General features: G+C 35.9%; 1 protein-coding gene across 7 annotated transcripts in view; it reads right to left on the bottom strand.

The window, feature by feature from the left end:
• SGCG (sarcoglycan gamma) overlaps nt 1-24,454 on the bottom strand; it is a 138,815-nt gene that overhangs the window by 57,125 nt on the left and 57,236 nt on the right. For 2 of the 7 annotated variants that reach the window (XM_056327444.1, XM_056327442.1), the window contains 2 exons: nt 12,619-12,745; nt 12,009-12,206 (listed from right to left, as the gene is read on the bottom strand). In XM_056327444.1, coding sequence (XP_056183419.1) covers nt 12,009-12,203 — 195 coding nt within the window. In that variant the 5' untranslated portion in view covers nt 12,204-12,206; nt 12,619-12,745. The remainder of the gene's footprint in view (nt 1-12,008; nt 12,207-12,618; nt 12,746-24,454) is intronic. The other 5 variants (XM_056327446.1, XM_056327440.1, XM_056327443.1 and 2 more) reach the window with 4 other exon arrangements.

Genomic DNA, 24,454 nt, shown 5'->3' with positions numbered 1-24,454 from the left:
TGTGCCCCAAAGCTAGTTCAATTAATGGCTTTATAGATCCAGCTTTCACTGCAGTACTTCTTGCAGCAATTACTATTTGGAGAACTTGCTTTGCAAACAAGAGTGTACTGTTTCATTGAGATAATAGGTCTGTGGGTAGAGATTGTTAAAAAGCAATCAGCAAAACAGGATTGGTAATGAATCTGATGAAACTCTCTGTTTGACTTACAATATCTATTTTGGAGCTAAGTACGTGCTTGGTATAATAATAACATTACTGATGCCTCATCTCGTTTTCTGTTGCAAGGACTCTATTTCCTGGGCTCAGACAGAGAAGGTTATCCGACTCCTCTTCTTAGGTGACAGTGTAGTCTTTTCTGTCAAAGACATGGGTCAAGTCAGAGCCCTTAGCAACAGCAAGCACTCCTGGAACAGAAGTTAGTTTCACCTGGCTTAGAGCTGGATACAGACTAAAACATTCTTTACAGATACGGGTAGAAAGAGGGTAGGTAATATTCCATGATCTAGAAAAGTAGATGGCCACTTTGAACTCAGTATTTATTTGAGGAAATGAAAGATGCAAATTCATCACATAGTTGACATTTACTTAGTTTTGATAAGATTCCTTTCATAAAACAGGATTAATATTTAAGAAGCATACTGTCAAGATATTTTCAGGTCCTCCTTGTCCTGATATATACAATAACAGACTTTCTTAAGTAAAGAAAGGTATTAATTACAACAGGTATTACTCAAGAGGATAAAATGGCTTCTCAAAACAGATTCGGTTCCAGCTTCACTTCCTTGTTCAGTGAGGACCAAATTCCGTCTGTTCCTACAGACATTTCAAAGCTGGATAATACTCAGCTAATAAAAATGCCATTACATCTGGCGTTACATCTCCTGTGACTGATTTACTCAACATTAAAAAAATAGACCAATACTCCCACTGCTACATGTATTTATTCAGGAATTGAGTTTTCATAAGTTGGCTAATTCATTTTATTGTATTAACATTTGTAATTATGCAACTTAGCTAAGGAAATGGAATTAAATCTTTTCCTTTGATTTGTAAAGGTTGTCAAGAGGATTTTCTTCAGAACAACATCGCATGATCTTTATTTTTTGAATTCCTCTGTGGAATCAGGGATATTTGCACGGTGTATATGATTACACAGACTACGCATTGATTCAATATTGTAAATCCTATCATTTGTACGAGGGGATGTTTCATCTTATGGTCTCAGTGCTCTATGCCTTGTGTAAGCACACAGTGACAAGCATCTCCACCCTGACAGAATTTGCTGTCTAAATAGTCAAGATGATAAAAATGTGAGATGGAAGAAGGACAAAGAGATATTGCATTCATCACAAAGCACTGTTGAAGATGCCTCCAGCTAGCTCTGTGTGAAATTAATTAATTAAATAATTTACCTTATGTTTTGTCTTGCAATTATCATTCACATTCATTTTAAAATATCATACAAAATGGCAGCCACTGCAGTATATTACAATTAAAAACAGATCATCTCCATTAACAATCCAACTTAATTTTGAATTACCCAGACTTCCCCTCATCTTAGTATAACTGATAAATTAAAGTTTACGAGCAGAGTTTTGGTCATCTTTGCTAAAGGCCATCATGGCCACTTTTTGATTCATGGTACAAAAATTTAGTAGGAACAGATTTTATACATAAAAATATAATAATCTAATATGTTTCTCTGGTGACATTATCGATAAATGCATTTTTGTAAATCTCATCAAGCAAAATGTAAAACAAATCTGTTGAATTTTCCCTATACTGTATCACAGCAAGCTCTACTCCAGCACTGACAATAATACCAGCTTTAAAATAATGGCATAAATATATGCTATGCATCAATAAAATGGTAGCTTACCATGTATTTGTATAAATTAATTTTACAATGTACACAAAAAATAACAGCAATGACAAGGAAATGAAATATAAAGTTGGAAAGGGTGAGAGCTTTTTGCAGTTCCTGTTGGATTACATATAGAATTGACAATTTCCAATCCATACCCTACTCCATAGTTAGGACCTGATCATATATTTTCAGATTTTTTATTTGGTTGAAGATGAAATTTTTTTTTTAAATAAAACCCTGTTTTTCACTCATGAAATAAATATTTCAACATAAAAAGCAAGGAGAAAGTTTTAGGAAATTCATGTATTTCCCAGCACAGATAATGAGGAGTTTTAAATCAATTACATTTTCATTCTGTATTGCTTAATTATTATTACACTTCATTCAACTACATTTTCCCCACAGCTTTATGTATACAGAAATGTATATTTGGAAAAGTTTAGTAGCAGCAGTCGGTGCACCTAAATATAAGGCAATTTAAGTGTGGACAAACACGACTTCTCATAATCGTTCTGTCTGAGCAGACTTGAAGGTACAGACAAGGCTTTTAACCAAAAGACATTTTAAAAGCCAAAAAAGAAGTGCTTGAGAATATATGAGACCATTGTAATATGTACACACGTTATATACGGAGATGGCACCTGCATGCTCCCTAAAAAGGAAGTAGGTCAACTATTAGAACAAAAAATGAATCAACAAAACAGGTGATGGAGGTTTCAGGTCATTAAGGAAGTAAATGTGTGAAGACCTGATAGAGAACTGTGGAAAGCCTTTGAGGAAACAAGAATGTAAGGACTTCACATTTATTTCTGTGGACAGGGCAGGTACGTTTCTTAAACACAATGGGAAAACATGTGCTAGATAAAAAGGAATGGAAGAAATTGTAGGAGTGGTCATGTGCTTCTAGAATTTACAGGCTTGGGGATTTGTAAAAACAGTAGTAAGGCTATTAGTAAGATCTTTGTTACGTATCTGAAAGTCTTCAAAGACCTGCAGAGAATCATAGAAACCATTGGATTTTCTTGTTAATTTACACCAAGGGAAACAAAACTGGTGTATGGCTTAGCCACAGGCTATCGAATAGTTCTTCTGAAGAACTATACAGCTGGTTCTGACTCTGCCTTCTACATACTGGTCCACTATGGAAAACCTGTATGGAAACAGTTTCTGTGTGAGGTAAAAGAGAGAATCAAAAAACCAGCAGAACTCCAAAGGTATAATTCAATATGAATACTCCTGAAATTCTCTGGCAGGCAGATCTGTACATTTTAGGAGAACATATCTGTTTAATGGGAAACTGCTTATTACATAGGATTTATTGTCCTTTCCTAGTCTTGTCGTGCTCACAGGTCCCAATCTGGATGGAGGCCCTATTGTGCTAGACATTGCAGAAACACATAGAAGGTATTCATTAGCTGCAAGTACTAACATGACAGACAATACACGAACTAGAACATGACATACAAAGGGTTTAACCAAATGTATGTCTTAGGGAGCCACCATTTCCGAACAGCGGTTACTTTCCTGTCTGACTGATTTACCGAAGCTTGGCAGGCTTAGGTCATTTCAGTGTCAGTCTCAAAACTGACACGTCCCAAAAGTTGCACATGGAAAAACGGCAGTTCAGGAACTCTGCATAGTGAATGTTTCTGATCAGATGTCTGGATTTCATACATGAATGCATATGCAATTATTTGTATATGGAACACAGAAATAGGAATTAGATCCAAGTTTTCATTTTCTTCATCTTATGGTTGATTCAGTAGGCTGGGCTTGACTTTGGGTACTAAATGGCAGAGTAAGTGCATGCCACAGCATGTCCCCCATCACTGTATCAGCACCTCTTTGGGAGAGTGGATTTTGAGCAGAAGAGGGCCTGCACACATCACTCTTGTAAGCACTCAGGCGCCTGAGATCAAGGTTGGAGCTCACACGCAGGCAAGGTGCAATCAGGTATGCACTTGGATCCAGGCACTGGGAAAGAAGCCTTCAGGTCCCACATTTTGCAAATGTTATTTGTTGTCATCAGTGTGCTCAACCTCAATCTGTGTCAACCTATGTTATTCTAAGAAATGTTACAGTAATTTTTCACTCAATATGTGAATTTCTGTAATAATATTGCTGAGTAAATGATAATTTGAAGACACATTAAAAGTCTTTATGGAGATTTAACCTCATCTATGAATATAGAATAGAATATAGCTAATAGAACTAGAAAAATCAGACTGTTTCATGGACACAGACGTTTTCCAGGTCATTCCTGAACCACACAAACTGTAAATTTCACCAGCTCTATCATTCATCACTACTATTTCCTACATTAGAACAGCTCTGCTTGCTCCTGGGAGCAAAAATACATGCCAAAAACCCAAGGAAATGTGCAGTTGAATGTTACTGATTGTGTCTGAGCTCAGAAAAGAAGGTACATCAGACCATAAGATCAGAACATCTGTTTTTCCTTTGGCAGAGTGTTTGCCAAAAGCAGCTTCATTAAGTTTTCCCATACAACTTAAAACTAGCAAAGCAGAATCAAAACCTGCAGTCAAGCCCTCACGAACTCATCTGTCCACAGACCTTACACCTGCATGTACACTAGAATCTCACTGTACTCACATCTTTGAAAACTCTTTATCAAGATTACAAATTATACCAAAACCAACATTTTTTTATTTAAACAAGTGCTCTTCCACACTCTTCCACATTTGATTCATAATATAATTCAGATTAATAAAATGCTTTATAAAATACATTTTTATATGTACCTAAGTATATATCACAGTACTGAGAAATCTTACTTTCTTTGATAACAGCTTTTCTGCAGTAAGTATTTCAATATCTTTCAAAAACTACTCCTTCCATAAAATATTTAAATATTCACCACCTGACAGAGAAAATGGGAATGACTGTGGCCTGGTTGAAGGCAAATTATATTTAATGTATTGGAGAGATAGCAAAATACAGCTGTTCAGGATTATTCAGAGTAGAAACTATGGAATATTGGTGTTCTGATATGAAAACATTTTATCAAAAATTAGGATGAGAATTTGTGAATAATTAAATAAATATTTCATTTCATTTCAGTATTAAAAAATGTAACATTCTCAAAATGGCAACTAATTCCATGGAGCACTGTTAATCATAAAACGCATGGAAAGGCTGTACAAGTTCATTAGTGTATGTCTTTGCAGTGAAGGAGAACTCTTGCCGTGAATGAGTGTTTTTTACCACACATTTTTATTGCTGTCTGGTCTGGTTTTAAATGTTCCAAATGATTGGGCATCTCCAATTTAATAAGGCATGCTATCACACAGTCTAGTAAGTCTCAGTGTCAGAAAGTGTTACTTGATTTTCAGTTAAAATTGTGCTTTCTTAATTAATCACATTCCTAGTTTTGTATTTTTCATATTTCCTTAATTACCTCCACCTTTGATGCCTGAATTTCTAAGTGCTTAAATAGTTGTTCACGCAAGTATTTGATTATAATCAGTTGTTTTTTTTCAAAATATATATATTTAGATCAAGATCAGTATCATTGTCAGCCAACTAATGTATATATATTATATATAGTTAGCTTTTCAACATTTTTGTCATACAGTTAAATATAAATAAATTGATATTGCTTTATAGAAGACTTTGAAAAATATTTTAAAAGAATTTTTAATACTTTTGCTGTATTCATTATTAATTGCCCATGAGAACCCAAGAAGATTAGCAGAGTGGTATGTCTGTGATAAAAAGTTTCTGGGAACAGATATATCAGTAGAGCACTCATGCCAAAAGAAGAAAATACCTGTGAATAATATTTGGAAAATCCTGTATGTTTGTCTAACTGTAGCAATTGTCCTATCTATTCTGGTGCCAGAAATATGTGTGCATAAAAAGAGAAACTGCAAGTAAAGACCATACTCTAGCCTAAATATGCACACACCTTCCAATTCTCAATGTCTATGTCTTTAAGCCCAGCTGAAGTGCAGGCATGAGAGCAGGGTAAACATTTGGCCTGTTCTTAGGAAGAACTACACTTAGAATATGCATTGGTGGATTGGACATTTTGTGCTTGGCCCTCCATATACCAAATTAATTCCTGTCACGATAAGGTGATCCACAGGTTGTTCCAAGGCTTAGTATTAGGGCTTGACTCTCCTCATGTTAGTGACTCAAACCCAAGCAAGGTTTAACGCAGATGGCAGGAGAACATGGGAATGAGTGCAGATTTGAATCACGTTTGACTGACAGTGCATCTAAAACTACAAAGACCTGTCTGCCTCTTTTACTCACACTGTGTTTAAAATTTTTGTCAGAGCAGAACTTGCGCTACACGGCAAAAACCACACTGCAGAAAGGACACTACGTATTCTGGGGAACACTCTTGTTTTATGACTATCATCAACATGAGATACTGCACAATTGCCTTGACCTATCTCATTCCAGGAGATTGTGATAGCTGTGGCATCCACAAAAACCCATGGAAACATGGGTTTCTCCATCAGAGGCTAAAACTGTTCCTGGCATTATGATAATGTAGCATAACCTAAATTATATCATAACTGAATTAATGTGGGCTTTCTGAACACGATTTGCTAGTGCATCAGAAATGGTAATCATCTGATCAGGTGCTTTTTTCACACCTCAGTTTTAAAGTACTGGCATGACAATCTATAAAATTCAACAGTGATCTAAAAATTTTGGTCCAGGGCTTCACTGATTACAATGTCGACACAATGGATCAGTATTATGGGCAAAGTTCTGACCAGGTGAGTACTAGTTCTCTATCTAATAGCAGGGTAGAACAGCTAAAGACCGTTATATTCAGGAGAAAATGTGAAATCAGTCTCATGAACTTAGTTTTCTCTAAGGAATATAAAGATAATGGAAAAGTAAAAATGTAAAAAGAAAAAAAAAAACACATCAGAAATCACTGAGGCAGCAATGCAAGCAAAAGATTATAGTAGTGAAATTGTATCAGTTACGTAACAAACTGAGAAGCCAAATACCTTGTTAATGCCTCCTACTGACCAGCTAATCTCTACAAAGCTTTCAGATGCTCACTGTTGTATAAAACATTGTTATACAGATTAGCTCAACATTGTCCAACTTTTCCAAATTTTTTGCCAGTCATGCAGCCATCTAGAGTCATGCCAATATGGACTTTATATGTTGGGTAATTAGTTACGGAGACACTTAAATAATTTAAGAATTCCAAAATACAGATTTTCAAACGTCCTGTTCACTTGTCCAACAGATCTAGGAATACTAACATTTCCGAAGTTAAACTATCTGATCACCATTGGACATGAACACAATCAAAATCTCATAAGGGACCATTTTACAAATAAAGCCTACAAGGAAAAAGAGGGGCCATATGAAGAGGTACTCATGTCCTTTTACTTAAGAACAAGTGGCTGCAGGGCTTAAGTGGGTTGTTGTACTCCCGGATTAAAATTCCTCCTTTCACTGAGAAAATCTGACTTTATATCTTCTCCCAGAGTTCCATGCCCTAACCAACCGACTATAGTACATTTGATGTTGGGAATCTTTTACTCTCTAGTAGGTTTTTTTCTGCTTCATATAAATTTATTAAATATTAATTAGAGCAGAAGCTACAAGAGAAACTTCTGTCTCCAAGGTGGGTACAGTAAACGTCTGACAGCTAAAGCATGTGTTATATCCAGTCCAATACAAAATCAGTTTTTCCATGTAAATCAAGACAGTTTCAACTAGAAAGACTGAGAATTGCCCAATTCTATAGTCTATATCACAATAAGGATCTGGAAAAGAACAATGAGAGTAAGGAGTATTCTTGCGTTCAATATATTCAGTATTCCTCTAGTTAAATATTTCAGGATCTGATAGTGTCTAGGAGGATGAACTTTCATCTCATATGATAGTGTCTAGTCTAATATAGCTGATGGCCTTGAAATTAAAATGTTACAAGCTAATTAGAGTCAGTGGACGATTTTAAAATTACGCAGTCATTTTAATCAATTAAGACAACAGGGTAAAAGAGGAATATATTTTTTCCGGTGAAGCATTTATCTTGTCTTTGTCAGAAGCGTAAAACAGATTAGCAATGAGTTTTTCAGAGGAAATCAGTGGTGTAATATTATTTAGAGAAAAAAAAGAAATTCTGTCTTGGCAACATCAGATGGCCAACCACAAAACAAATCTTAAAAGCAAAAATGATATTAAAGTGCATCAATATTTCTCTTCTGTTGGGAAGCTCAAAACTGGAGGCTGTATTATATGCATGTCTAATGAGTGCTGTGTAAAGGGAGATAATAACTTCCTGGAGTCTTTGCCTCTGCCCCTGTTCATACAGCCCAGGAAACTTTTGGCCTTCGTTGCTGCCAGGTTCACTGCTGCCTCATGCTCAGCTTGCTGCCCACCGGCCCCCAGGGCCTTCTCCAAAGAGCTGCCCCAGGCCAGGCAGAATCAGCCTGTGCTGGCGCCAGGGGCTCTTCCTCTCCACAAGCAGGACTTTGCATTTGTCCCTCTTGAATTTCGTAAGGTTGGACCATACCTCCAGCCTGTCTAGGCTTCTCTGAGTGTCAGCCTGAGTCTTGAAAGTATTAAACAGTACCCCCAGACTGGTATCATCCGCAAATGTAGTGGGCAAGCATTCTGCCATCTCTTCTAAGTCATTGATAAAGTTGTTAAAAAGGATCAGTCCCAGGACAGACCCCTGCAACACTTATTACTGGCCTCCGTGTAGAGGAGGGTAACACATTAAACCCAATCTCCAGGGTCTTTTTCAAAATTTCTAATTTTCGTGCAAAACTAATTCTAGTATTACTCTGTTTCACCTTATTCACCAAGCTGAAGATTTTTTTATATTATATTTGATATAATATGTTCGAATCAGTCTTCCCTAAAACAGCTGAATATAATGAATTCACAGTGTTCTTCTCTCACATCCCCAAAAAACTTGAGACCCTGTCCACTGGAACTCTGGGAGAGAAAAAAAGAATGAGATATATCTGATCCCTGTAAATCAATTTGCACACCTTGGGGATGCTCATACATTATGTAACTGGAACAGTACGAGAAAAGGAATACATTCTCTGTTCAGGTTGCTCCCCTTTAATCTAGATCTTATGAAATGAAATTAAATTCTGTCCAGTTTAGTCATGTTCGTTTAATACTGAAGACCTCTCAAACAATGGAGTTTAGAAAAGTCTCCATCTTTCATCATTCTTCCAAATTTCTACAAGGAGATTAAAATTTATTAATCTTGCAGCATATCTATGTCTAGTTCACGTTCTCCTTTATCGGCTTAGCTTGTTTGCATTTGTCACACTGTCTGGTTTTTGGGATTGAGACAGGAGATGTGTGCATGGATTCATTCCATGCCAGAGCTTGTTGAGGCTCTGTTCATAATTTCATTATTATTTTAATCTGCAACTATGAATAGACATAGCATGTGATTTTTCTATACTGCAAGTTATTATTTAATGAAAGATTTAAGGATGCCTTCCAGAAAAAGGAAGTAGTTTTTATCATATAACAGTAACTTTGATATCTAAATAACAATTCTGTCAACTTTGAGTGGGCTCATGAAAGGGCTGTGCTATAGAACTATGCCAATCAATCACTAAAGCATCAGCACCCCTGTGCACTATACTGCAAAACTGTTTTCCTAATAGAACTACATACTACCATCATGTTATATTTAAAGCTTTCTTCGGGCACAAACTCTCTTCAGAAATGTACTATAAAAATAACTTTAAAAACGTTTATCATGTTTTTCTGAATATGTTTATCAGCCTTAGTAATACAACTTGTTTCTTGTAATATTCTACAGAGAAATACTATTTTATTAGCTATTAATATTCTAATATTGTTAACAAGGATAACATTTTAATGTATTTTTAAAAAACTGAATCTGAATACTTTTAAAGTTTTAGCTAAAAATACAGTATCTATTATTAATAGTAAACATGGTAAGTAGTATAACCTCTACATAATATACCTTGAACGCATAATAAATATAAAGTGTTATCACAGCTGACAGACTAATATTTGCCAGATAACTGGTGACTGCATAAGATAATATTTCACCATTACTTTTCTATTCTTCCCAATAATGGGCATGTTTAATTGGATAAGTAGGATATATAAGAATCAACTGACTAGACAGCAAAAACTTCTCCAGCTTGGAACACCAGAACCATAAAAATCTATTTCTGTGAATATATTGTTAACTCTCTTTTTGAAACATTAACCAAAAACTTGGAGGGATAAATGCTTAATTCCATCAGGAAAAGGACCTGATGATAGTGTTGGTAATTTGTATGTGTTACACACGTTCTTTACAAATCATATTTCCTTAGACACAGGAAAGGACTGTGATGCTTCAATTATACTTCCAGACTTCAAGCATGCAATTAACATCTATATTCTTTCTTTTTTTTCTGAAGAGGGTAGCAGGGCTTTTCTGTATGATACTTCTCACACCTTCAAGAGTTACTTCTTGTCTTGACAGATATACTCCATTATAACAATACCCAGAAAAAAAAGTTCTCCGTTCTTAATGACCTCATACATACTTCTGGTGAGGACTGTGACATACACGTGTACTTTGCACAAATGTTCTTATAGCTGATAATTAGCTGAAATATAGATATTTCCCTCAGATTATCCCAAATAAGTGAAGGCATTACATTGAAGTCACTATTTAACTGGGTATGTCATGAATACCGATTTTTTAACAGAGAATTAGGACAAGTCTTATAATCACGGCATTCATAGTCCACTCTGTGAAAGAATGAAAGCCTGCACTACTCGAGCTGTTATTTCACTGCTCTTCTTGCCAAGGCGGAAGGACACTGTTCCTCAGCAGATCAAGGCATTTGGTGCCTCACAGATAACTAGTAGGAGACAGGAGTTCCTAGAAGTGAAGTTTCTGAAACTATTTTTGTTAGTCCTGACTAACAGACTGATACTAGAGAAGAAACACCTAGTTTCGTACAAAGAAACCAGACCAACAGAAAATAATTTTAAAAACTCCTTAAAAATAAAAGCCTGAGCCACACAGAAAACAATTTTTAAGTTATTCATCTTCTCTGTGATTCATGATGTGCAGTCACTAAGTGCACATCTTCCATGTGAACTGCATAACAGAAAAATTGTATGTGATCGAAGATGTTCTGCATTGTAATCTGTATGACAGTAACAGTGCTGAAAAGAATTTATGTGGGGGAAGAAATTTGATGGGAAATCAAGCACTAGCAACTATAGCAGTAAGTAGGACTTAAAAATTAACCTACTTACTTTATAGTAAGAGAAAGTATAGACATGCTTCTACGAAGATAAAATGGCCTTCACTTAGTCACAGAGGTGTAACAATGATAGATAATGGGACCTTTAACATTTTCTCCAGTAGCAGGGGCAGCGCTGTAGGAATTTACTTTTTTTTTTTTTTTTCTTGTAACAAGTCTATTCAAATCTTCTGTGTATCATGACTGCATGTTAGGAGCAAATTAGCTTAACTTCAATATTCATTGATGCATTTTATTGCATTCTGACTAAAGCTACATCTTGCAGACATCTGAAAGCTACCTTTTAATCTACTACATGCAAAATTACATTATAAATATTAAAATATATATGACAGTGGAAAGTTATTAAATTTATTCCTGAAAAATATAGCTGCTTAGCCTCAAGCATGAAGTAGTAATAATTACCTCTGAGCTGTAATTAATTGGGCAAATAAATTGTTACATTTTAGATGCTGATAAAAAGGAGAAGGAAGCTAAGAAAAAACAGCGACTGCTAGCAATCTTTCAACACTAAGGAATTCTGGTTGAGATAAAAGTTACAGCAAACACACATATAAAATATAAACTAAACAGACACTGAGACAACAGGAAAATACATTCTCTTAGGATGGTTAGAATTCACCTTAATATAACGTATCAACAACCTCAGTATTTCAAAGATTATTACCAATACAGAGATACAGATCAGGAAGTATGTTCAAAGAGAATATACTTTCAACCGAAGTACAAATTACAGTTGAGAAGGAAGAAAAAAGAACCACCTATTGCGCACAGAGAACCTGATGTATATACAAAAACAAGGGGTGAGGCTGGGAATAGAAGAGAACATACAAAAAAATGGAAAACTAAAGAGGACACTTACTGGGGAAAACCACATCACTTTAAGAATCCAAATTGTCAAAGAAAAATTCACAACCAGGATGATAAGCAGAAGGAGAACAAACAAGTAGAGGCAACGCTTTCTCCATCCATAAATTCCAATTTTGTAGACATATTCATTCTTCGGCCTCTCTAGGCTAGTGCCTGGCGTTGTTGTAGTGTATTGTTCACGTACCATCTGCTATGTAAAGAAAAAAAAAGAGGCTGCTTAGTTGTTCAAGGTAAATTATAAATATTTATATAAAACCCCAAAGAAAATATGAAGATATAATTCTAACAGCAAGTTACTAGAAACTAGAAACTTTTATGAAGTTTTACCTGGATAGCATTTTCATCATTTCCCTTTCAAATTACATTTACATCTTACTTTTTGGTACACACGATGTGATGTTTTAATATATGGACTGCATCAATTGCCATTTTCAGGAGGCTTAAATTTATTTTATCCTATATAGAATGGCAATACTTTCTTCCCATTTTTCATAATATTCTAATTCTACCATCACAAAATATTTCATAGGATCGTATCATCATCTGTGGCTCATAGAACAATTTTATTTTACTGTAAAAATAGTTACAAGTGATAACAGTACCTTGTGAGCACAGGTTTAAAAACACTTCTATATATTCTTTCCTCAATTCAGTAATAAAATGCATTCTTTGTGTTGCAAAACTTAACTGTGTATCACTGGAATGCCAAAATATGTTAAGCTTCAGAATCTGTATATAAAGAAATGAAATGGTTCTTAATAACGTAAAGGAAATAATGATTTCTCAATTTATCAGATATTCACATTTAAAGATATATTAGCAATAAAAACATTACTTATTGGGTTTAAACAACTTCTTTCACTTTATGTTATTGTTCTTAAAGAAGCATTCTTTGAATTTAAAGAAATCTTATGAGATTGCACTTCCTTAAAATGTGAAGGTATTCACTAACTTCCACCTTTACAGCACAGAGATAACCAACAACTCAAACCATTCATTAAAGCTTAAAATTTCAGCCAAACAAATAAAATCTCAGCAGCTTACCTAGAACAACAGTGGGCAACATCTGTCTCATTTCCACCAATATAAACCAAACCAAAACAAACACAAGAGGATGTCAAAAGGAAAATTCTTATTTTAAGTTCAGGCACTTCCCATGAGCTAAGTATATCCACAGGCATCTTACATCAAAAACTGGTCAACTTTCCTACAGTATAATGTTCCCAAATGACAGTGCCTTCAGACAAGTTTCAACCAAGGTCTCCTCTCAATTCCAAATTTACTCCTGGGAATGAGATTACTGTGCTCTGCTCACACAACTTTCAAAACGTGATCATATTACATCTTTGCCTAGCTGATTAATTACTCTACGTCATTGAAGATCTTCTCAGGTCTCCTGCAGAGCTATCCTGTGTCTGTAGCAAGCTTGGGGCTCTCAGTTCTAACCCTCATCTTTAGAAAAATGCATTTTTTTGTTTCTGTAGCTTCTTATTGAACTACAAGACAGAGAATGAAAGAAAAGTTTACAATCAAAAAGAAGTTCAAGCATTATCTCTTTGCATATATATAGTAGTCATATTATTTCTGCACTTTCAAAAAGCTTTTGATTTGTTGTTTATTTACATTAAAAATGAGATGATCATCAGCAGTTCATAACATAACTGTACTACAGCATTATGGGAAAATATTCTAAATAATTTTTGCTGCACTCAGTCTCAGTTGCTCATGATACTGTATATATAAATCTTTTTATCTGCTGAAAATATTGATTTATTAGTTGAGAATCAGATTCTGAAATAACATCACTGCAAAACATTGTAGATTTACAAGATGTTTCTTAATATTCACCACATGAACTATGCTTGTTTAAAACTATCAGATTGCATTTTTCAGTTCTGTGTATTACTCAAGCACCTGGTACTGATTATAGGATACCATTTATATGTGAGCCGCTACTACTTTTTTGCTGTTTTCCTGCTAATCATTGTATAACAAACCATATCGCTCATGCAGAAGTTTCCCTTTATTTTAAACCTATTTTAACATTCTCTGCCAAGTAAGACTAATTGGCACATTTACACATACAATGGGTTTCATAAAATGCTTACGAAAACCTTCACCCATACTTCCACAAAGATTTCTCTGAACACTAACTTACAGGATAGGATGCAGTTAACTGTTATCTGGCAACACCAACAGATCCACTTTGAGAAACAACCAGTACAGTTCTTGCTCAGATACAGTATAACTACGTAATACCCTACTATAGGGTATCCTCTGAGTTTCTTACTGTTTCCTTCATTACACATACTTGTTAGGTGTCAGTATAATAAGAAACAAGATAGATGACAGCTACAGAAATTTCTGTAGTAACAGAAGCCCCTTTCACAAGACAGACTGCTTCTGCCTGTTCCTTGGGTTGCTGTTTGCTACATCTTCAAGGCAAATTTCACAGCAGAAACACCATTGATAAAGAGTAAATTAATTCTCAGATCTTCATGTTTTTATGTCAGCCTCATCACAGTGGTCTCTGAGGCTGGGATTCATCTTACAATGTTAGATACCTAAAATTTAGCCTTCAATATTTGAGCCGGCCAACCTGGACTCTCTTTATGGTCAATGGAGATAAACCCACCCTGCTGGGAATTATTTATCTGACTTATTTCAGATGGATATTTCAGACACCTAGTGAACGGCACCTGAGACGTGTTTAACTTCTCTCCATAAAAAGAAAAATAAAGAGCCTGGGATGACTTTTTTTTATGTACATATCTACATGTTTTAGACATAAGCATTTGGTCAAACTAATTCCAACCAGAATAATTTCCAGAAGCATGTAATTTAACAGGAAGATAGGATTCTTTTGACTCCTCTTCTCCTCTGTTCCATTTTTACCCTGTAGTCAAACGTTTATTGTAGGAGTTGAGGGTTTTCCACATAATGTATTATGTACTGCTGTTTAATGAGGCAAGGTCAAAATCCATTATGCATTTCACCAAAAAGCCTATGAGTCTTGTGATTGTTTTCAGCCCTTCACAAATTCCACAGGGGAGATCTTCTCTCAGCACAGCATTGTTCCTTGCACAGATTCTTTTTTCCTGGCAGAAAACAGTTCTGCTTTTCCCGAGCATTACTAATCCTGCCAAAAATTGCTCTGGTCCTAGCAAATGGGTAATGCTAGCCTAGAGAACTGACTGCTTTGAAAAGGATTAAATTTTTCTACTTAATATAATATTTCGTTATTTTTAAAGAGAATTAGTGGCCCAGTACCAAGTAATTACAGGGGAAATGCTTTAAGAATTGGTGCTATTGGACTGTTTCTTCTGGAAGAATCAGCTTCCCATATTACTAACTTACATGTTCATGAGCTGAAATCACATAGGAGAACGAGCTCAGACCTGTCTGGAGAAGTCAAGAGAGAAAGTCTTTTATAGGTTTGGGTTGTTTTAGGAAGCTGGGATGAAAGCAAAGCCTTAGACAGGCAGATCTCATGGTTGGCTGGTGAAGTCGCCCAGAGTTCAAGAGACACTCTTAGAATGGAAACAACAGATACTTAATACTATGATGAAAAATGTGACTGGAATAATCATGAAACCGTAAGTTGGTAGTGTAGGAGCATACTAAGCAGACACTAAGAAGGAAGTGGTTACCTGAACACCTGGGTGTACACAAGTTAGTGGGAGAAGCCAGAAGTTTGCAGAATGAACAATGACTTCACTAACTGTTATCCTTATACTCTCTTACATGGAGGCAGCAGAGAGTGATGGACTACAAAGAATAAGAATCATCCTGGCAACCTATAGTGCAGATAAAATGTCAATTTAGTTTCAGAATCAAAATTCTGATGTCATGCAAATGGGCCTTGAAAACATGTATTATTTGCATCAGGTCAACAATACCGTAAAAAAATCTTCTATTAATCGGAAGTGTAATTTCTTAGTATTCCTACTCAAGGGCCCACACAATCAGAAGTCAAATAAGATTAAGGTCAACTATTTGCACATTCCTTACGTATTTTTGTATATGTGGCCATAATTCATGGGCTCGAGGTCTATTATGGTAGTTTGCTATTTTAAAGTATTTTCCAATTATCATCGTCTGTTTTACTGGGATCTGTTTTTATCCAATTCTTGTCCACTTGCTGACTTAAAACAGATACTTAATACTAATTAGCTGCCAAAGATTTGTCACAGATTTTAAATGATGGTTATAACTTGTGAATTACTTGTACACTGCAGTTACTTTGACCACATGAGATTTTCTCCTGTGTTCAGGTGTAACATGTTAAAGTGTTGCATGTAATGCATGAAATACATGTCTATAGGAATATACATATGAGCTGCTGATGAAAGAGCTGTATGTTCTCTACATTGTGTTAATAAAGCTGCCCTCTAAAAATACATAGCCACGACAACATTTCCTTGTATCTATTCCACCTTTTCCCATGCAAGACCTGGAGACTGGCTGTAGAGGAATTGTAGAGGAATGAAGGCAGGTTAATTAACATTGATAATATACAGCTGTGGGCTGGCTTCAGGGGTGGTGGGTTGGCTGACGTGGATAGGGTTTAGCTGTGGCTGGTTCCTGCTAAGTAGTTAAATAGCTCTAAGGAGTGTATGAACAGGAGTATGGGATGAAGAGAGTCTTGGAAGAAGCAAAGGGAGGAGAGAGAGTGCCCTGGATGTAGGAGAGGCCCCAAGAGAAGCAGAGAGAAGAAGGGTGCCCAGATGAGGAGAGGCTGGCTGGAAGATGAGCCTCGAGAAGAAAGAATACGGATGCAGTAGAGATGAGAAGCAGGGTGGACTGGCCTGAAGAGGATGAAAAAACAGCATGGACAGCAGATGAACTTCTGAAACCTTGTGGGGGATTGGTGGCCGTGCTGGGGCAAGGCACGGGAACTACTTATTGAAGTTAAACTGGTATGGGGTGGTAAAAGCCTTCTTGTAGCTGGCTAGTTTTGAGAGTGCTGTGACAACTGGCCTCTCTGATTACCATGATTCAGAGGTCAGGCGACTTTTATATTAATACCTAGATATTGAAAAAAGTCCATTAATAATGTTACTGCTGGATTGGGTTAGTTTAGATATCAAGTTCAAAAAGCCATTCTGATAGCTCTGGAATATTAAGACAGCTGTGTTTTGAAGAAGGAATTTGCAAACTTATCAGTAAGCCTGCTTGGGAAAGCAAGCCTGAATAGGAAGCTTGTTAATCGCCTTATTTTCAGAAATTATTTATCTGTAGGAATTGCTGAAGACAGAATACTATTACAATTACAGTAAGTACTCTCATTTTATTTCAATTGTAAAAACATGTTTTCACTGTTTTGTTCATAAATGGCCATGCTATTTTCTTGAATATAAATAAAATTATCCTTAATGCACAGTTCAGAACTGTACTACTGAAGTAGTTTGTCATACTGTAACTAATAATAAAATTATTAGAAAGCATGATTTAAATATAAGACTACTTAGTTGGTTAATAACCAATTAGAAATCCATTAATAGCCATAAAATTATTAGCAATTTATATTTTTGGACTGTTTCTAACTTGGGATTTTCAGCAAAGCGACAAAAAGCTTAGCATTCAAGAGAACCTTTTTTTAAATCAGAGTTAAGAAGAACTGGTGAAGTTTGAAGAAATTTGCATCATGTGGTCATACTGTATATGTTTGTTAGAAAGGGAACTTCAGTCCTCAGTGCTTCTACTCTTCCTTCTTTACATGAAGTCTATTCATTCACATGCAAGAAAGAAAATTCACAGTATGTGTGGGGATGAAAGAGGTGATAGTGCTAAACTGAAACAGTTCAGTAGAAAGACTATTTCAACCATTTAAACTAAATTCTTGTGCCACTATAAACTGAAATAAAACAACCTGTCAACTCAGGCAAGTAAGAACTAATTCTATGATCTGCACAGAGTAGCTTCATGGAACATTATGCTCATTAATGTTTCTATACAATACATTGGGCTAGATGGTTATTATGGTATGAACATTACAAGTACATTAAGACTTCACACTTTAGTGGCATTCAGGCACACACAGCTCTGCCTTTGCAGAGGACAGAAATAGCCCACCAATTAACAAACAGAAGTAGGGGCAGCTGCAGTATTTTCCTGACAGAGGAAGAACAGCTGTGGCAAACGTGTTGTTCAAAGAAAGAAAAAAGAAGGGAAACTTTTGGAATCCATATGGAAAAGCTTTCAAGACAAATCAGAAAGGCAGGAAAACCTCAAACTTTCATGACTAGATGAAAATTTTCTAATTCCTTTCAACCCTTCCTCATTCCAACATATTGTATTTAATCATGCCTAACCCTGCTTTGCTGAGATCTGTGTGTTATTTATTATATTACAGTCTGAATTGTGTCATCAGCTCAAAAAAGCTGGATCCCTGCAGCATAATTTGTGGAAACTGGCAAAGAAATTCATATGGCCTAGTTAACTGTTTGCATACCCTGCAGTGCAAATTTACATAATAACTATGACACGGTCACAATTAACAGCTTTGCATATTTTAAGTACCACTGCAATAGCTGACAGGTAGTCACTGACAACATACGATGAAGTGCAATATTAAAAATGATTATCTAATATATGTGTACTTGTGAATTCATTTACAGTAAAAATGTTTTAAAGCTGTTTTCATTTTCAACTTTTTCCTCCTTTAACAAACTCCCAAAATATTTATTGAATCAGAAAAAGTAATTTTTGTGGTACTTCCTTTAGAATCAAAAGGTCAGGCAAAAATACTAGACAGACTTTTTTTGTAATTTTTAATTTTTGCATGCTTTACTAACATTTTAATAAGTAGCTAGTTTCTGCTATGAGAATTCCCATGTCTTTCATGTAGAATGATTTAACTAAAAAAAAAAAAGTGAATCTTCTGTCTCTGAAATTCAGTCACCATTAGAGCTAAGTTTCCTTGAATGACCTTGGGTACTGTAATGGGGGAGTAAAAATTAAAATCTCGTAATTACTTACTGTCCTGAGATTTCTAACATATATGTCACTCTGTCCTGGTAGACAACAAAATTCTTCTCAAGAAAACAAAGAACTTAGAATAACTGATGTAGAAGTGATTGGATGGTGGTGTGGGTGACACCCCAACATCTAGAAAAGTATCCCATGCACAAGGCTACTGGCTAGACCTTGTGGAGCTCTCATTGCTGTTAGAGATTTTAGAAATAAGTCTTTCAGAAGAGAGAAAAGAGAAGTCCATACAGCCATTGTTTTCACCTACCAATGAAAGACTGAGATCCAATAATGGTGTCAAGATCACTTCAGTGATTATATAAAGGACAAGTACACCAGGAAAATGGAAGATGCATAATGTAGTGCAATCAATATCAGAGCAATTGCAGGCTCTTCTGGCTGTGAGGTTTCTCTTGCTTTCTCTTCCCTTGATTTAAAAGTATTTACATGTGCACCAGAAGCCAGAATAGATTCATTCTGCTAGATCCCCCATTTTCTTTAATTGTGCATTTAACAAAATGTTTATAATTAAGCTAGGTATGAATTAAATTACTTACGAATCACTTAAATGCTCAAAGCTTTCAACTAATACAAACAAACAAACTAGGGACTGCTTAATCTACCTTCTTGTCATCTACAGTACAACAGAAGACAGGAATTCGTTATGGAACAATGGTGTTACTGCGTTCAGTTGTTCATGAAGTGATGAGACGTAGTCTTTGATTCATCATGTAACAGTTTTCCCAGAAAAGAATCATACAATCACAAAACCTGAAAGCTGGAAGGGACCTCTGGAGATCATCTAGTCCTATTCCCTGTTCAAAGCAAGGTTAACTTTGATACCAGAATTGGTTGCTTGTTAGACGAAAAGGTGTAACCGTAAATCACAGGAATTTATCTTCTTCAATAGCCTTAGTGTCTCTGAATAGTCCTGCTAAACTCTGATTGTCTACACTATCTGTGGCAGGCTTACATGCAACTTGAAAAAAATATTTACATTCTTTCTCAAGCTCTTAAATACTGCTTGGACTCTTCTACCGGTTGCTACATTTAGCCTCTTGTGAGTTTTGATCATTTTTACCCCGTTTGATAAAACTAACATTTTTTTATTAATACCTTCCTGCTTCTAATAACTTCTCTTGCCCTGCTTTTTAGATATACTGGTTTAGCCATAGCTTTTAAATATGTATTTATGCTGAAAATCTGATAAGGTATTTTGAAATAGTCACATGCAAAAAATTGTTTCCTTTCCACAGGCTGCTTCCCTTTTAATAGTGCCCTTTTAAAGTTACAAACAATGACTAAGATTATTTGTCTCTCATTACGCCATCAAAGATTTTTATTCTAGCATCAACATGGCCGATGTTACAATACACTCCTTGACAACAAAATGAAAGAGACCTTGTGCACTGCTCACAATTGTCAGGAAATGACTCTGCTTCCTGTGAAACTGCTCCCAAAACCAGTCATTTATGGGATCTAAAAATGTGGTCTGAATTTTGGACCTAATTATGACATTTATACTACAAAGTTAAAAGAAAAAAATACAGTTTCCTCTCAAAGTGTTTCTCGCCTACTACAGCAAGTCACAGTCATTGTAATCACCCTGATCAGGTCATTGGCAAACCATACTGACAAACAATGACTTTAATATTATCAATCATATTTATACTGTTAATATTATTATTCTTCTGTTTAGATTGCACATTCCAGTCCATGAGCATGTTGATATAACTGCTGAGTTGTTGATACCACTGCTATATCAATCTGTCTTTACAGTAAACTTCTGTTAACACATGGCACCACTTGTATGTATGTCCTATTCCATCTTTCCTGTATGTTTTTAACTTGGTGTTACCCACTGACTGTTTTCCATCTGTTATGTTTTCAACATGACTATTCAGGTTCATTTAGTTTCTTAGCTTCCTTAAGTCTAACCATTTTAATTTTCCTATTTTGAGGCTATAGAAACATGTATAAATTTCCTGTATTTCTCAGTCTTCTACCTTCAATTTAAGTAAGACTGTTCGTTCATCATATCCTACTGCCAGGTTCTTTTTTATCCTGTAGCTGAGGATGCATGTTTTCTATGACTTCCCTCTTCATATCATTCAAAATGTGCTCCTCTGCACTATTCAGCTTTCCCTCAACCTCAAGTTTAAAAAGCTCTAATCTTTTCAAAGTTATTAGGTGCATGGTCCCATTTTGGTTAAAATGAAGATGACACTCATATTAATAGTTCCCTCCAGTTCAAAAATATTCCCAACTCCTTATGAATTTGAATCCCTTTCCTTACTCATGTACCCTTTTCTTTCCACATGGTCTTGCATGTGGTAGCAAAAGCGTTTCAAAGATTGCTACCATGGAGGATTCCTGGTCTTCACTTACCCACTCAGTCTAAGCTTTGCCTTCAGAACCTCTTTGCTAGTTTAGTTTTCTAGACTCTCAGTAGCTTTAATCCCCTCAGTTTCAAGGTTGCAGGCTGGCATCCTCTCTTGGGGTCTACTTGACTGAATCATCAATTTTGCAAAAAATACTGCTGCCCTCTTCTACCTATCAGTCAAACCCGAACAGCAGGTGCAACTACTTCTGATATAGCTTCCCCGGCTTTGCCTAGTGCTGGAATTACTGGTGCTGTAACTACATTCAGAGTGAAGAAATGAGCTGCTTTCTCCCATCTTTGTTAAAATTCTAAATATATGGCTCCTGCAGATCTGAAATCCAGCTGCAGTAGCCAGATTTGGTAAGAAAGGAAGGAAAAAAGATAAATTAGCCAGCTATGTATAAAACAGAGTTTAAAATGTGGTTCTGTTACAGTCACAGAGGGATATTTTATTCCTATTCACTTGACTAAGATTCTATGCTTAATGAGAAGTTCTGCTTCCAGCATAAAAATATAGTACATTACCTGGACCTGCAGGAAGTTTCATTCTACTTAGATGTTACTAACATAGACGCAGATGAGAAAATGGTGATTTCCAGTTTAGTATACCTGAATTATATTCCACATGGCCTTCATTCTCCTAAACTTTTTTTCCTTCCCCACTTTCCCCGTCCCCCAACTTCAGGACTGTAGTAATGAAGTTTGTTTTCTATCCCAGGATGGTGCCTAGTTTAACTACCGTATTTGATTATATTCTTTCCCAAGTTGTCTTTTTGCTGGGATGCAACTCATTTCTTCGAACACTGACCCTAGTAGCTGCCTGTCTAGGAAATTAAGTTTAGAAAAAACTAATGAATCAGCCAAGATAACACATGTAGAACTTTTCCCTGACACTCTCCTCTTTCTTTGTCCCCTCCTAATAAAGAACTATTTTAATTTAAGGTGCTTCTATTGTCTTGAAAATTGGGCTGGGATGAGATTGAATCATTCCAGCTCTCAATAATATTTAAGCATGCAGAAACATTACAGTGGGGACACTGGTATCAGTAACATGTGTTAAGCCTTGCAGGACTCCTTAATATAACTCTCACTTACTTTTAAATGGAGGAGGAAACGAGGGATCTACAAGTGTTCACTTCCCAGCTACAGAACGTGTTTTACACTGGCATTAGCTCCCAGTCAGGAATTCTCCACCTGTGCAGCTTCCAGAGATCTATGCTCTTTTGCAAGTTGTTTGCTACTACATGGCTCCTTTTAATAATATTTTAGGGAAATACTGCTTATAGTTCACCCACCTGCAAGAAAGTCAGGCTAGATGTCATCTGGAGCAGTCTTAGAAAACTGAAATTAAGAATTCTTGTCTTAAAGGATGTAATCTCAGGATGGGAGAAACCCAAGGAACCCTAGTGTAGTCTACTGAGACAATGGGAGTCAAATTCAGAATAATAGTAAAGCACAGATCCTAAAAAGCTCTCTGGCTCAGGGTCCAGCAACAACTTAACCGAAAGTGTAACTCCAGTGAACTCCCAAGCTTGAAATTGCTTCCAGATTTTCAAGTCTAGGGTGGTTACATATAATGCGTTCAGAAGCCACGCAAATGGTTATAGACTGTCAATTCCACTGCCACAACTTTCATACCTTGCTCCCTGACTTGGTGCATTTTCACCCCTCCCCTAATGATAGTGATGAACAAGTCAAGAATTAAAGAATTAAGAATTCTGCTGAAGAAAAAGGAAGGATGGTCTGAGGACAGTGCGACACAAATTGCAGGGTAAGAGGAAAAGGCAACTCTCATTGCTCATGCTGGGAAGGGATGCCTGAAGCACAGAGAAGCCGCCACTTAGTTGCTACCTCAGGAATACTGGCTCCACAAATTGAGGCCTGAAAGTTAAACACAGTATTTCACATACATTTATTATTTTAGCTGATAAGAACTGTACAGTTGTGCACCTTAGCAGTGCCTTCCAAATACTAGAATGAATCACAAGGGGATGATTATCTATTCCTTTTTCATTCCTTTTTCTCACGTGTGAGCAGAAATAAGAATGAAGGGAAATAAGAATGAGATATGAATGCAGAAGATGCTATTGTTTAAAAAAATCTTTCTTGGTAGTGCTAATAAGCCTGTTTTCTGTAATCAAAACCTCAAATATATGCCTGAACAATAAATCATAGATCAATTTATTGTTCATAACACTTAAAAAATCGACTCTTAAAAAATTCCACAATAATAAATACCCTTCTTAATCAATAAATCATGTATTTTGACATGGAAGTTACAACATAAAAATAATGAAAGAAAACTAAATAGACTGGAAGAATAAGTGAGTAGCACCATAGTTAAATTCAACGCTAATGTTAAGAAGAACTGTTTAATTGTCTTTGTTTATACTGACAGGTCTTTAAATGATTAGCTTGAGCTCTGCATCACCTGTCTTGAGATAGGTAGAAGAAAGGAACAATTTTAGGCAAGGAATGCTGAGAGCTATCTTGTCCTTATGGAAAGACCAGCAGAATTGTCCTTTTTCCTCTCCCTAAAATTTAATGAAAACCCTGTCTTTATGGAAAATAAGAACAGTGCACATTTAGTCTACTATGTAAAGGGCTTTCTCACCAAAACTGACAAAACAAAATTAAATACACAGGGATGATTTGAGGATTTAATTAAGTTTTCCATCCTAAAATTATAGTCTTTACAGGATTATAAATTACACTGAGAGCTGAATACCGCTTCCTCTCTTGCTCTGATCATTTGGCCCTTCCAGGCATCAAAGGGCTTTTCTTCACATGAAAATGGAAGGTTTCCCTTCGGGCTGTCATTCTTTGCAAGTAATACAGCTTTACAATGCAATCCAGGTATTATCCGACACTCCAAGAAGAGAAACGGGGAGAAGAGTGCTGACAAATTTACAGAACTTTTACTACAAACTACCAGAGGTAGTTTTTCTTCACTAGGACTTCAGTTCTTTTATTCAGTGACAGCTAAATCATTTCCTTATTCAGAACAGACAGGCAGGCACATTACACTGGATGCAGATAAGGCCTTTCTGTTCAGTTCTTATTATAGTAATTTACTGGAAAAG

The sequence above is a fragment of the Falco biarmicus genome, chromosome 2 (genome assembly GCF_023638135.1).
Source record: "Falco biarmicus isolate bFalBia1 chromosome 2, bFalBia1.pri, whole genome shotgun sequence".
Taxonomy (NCBI): domain Eukaryota; kingdom Metazoa; phylum Chordata; class Aves; order Falconiformes; family Falconidae; genus Falco; species Falco biarmicus.
This window is presented reverse-complemented; position numbering and strand designations above follow the sequence as displayed.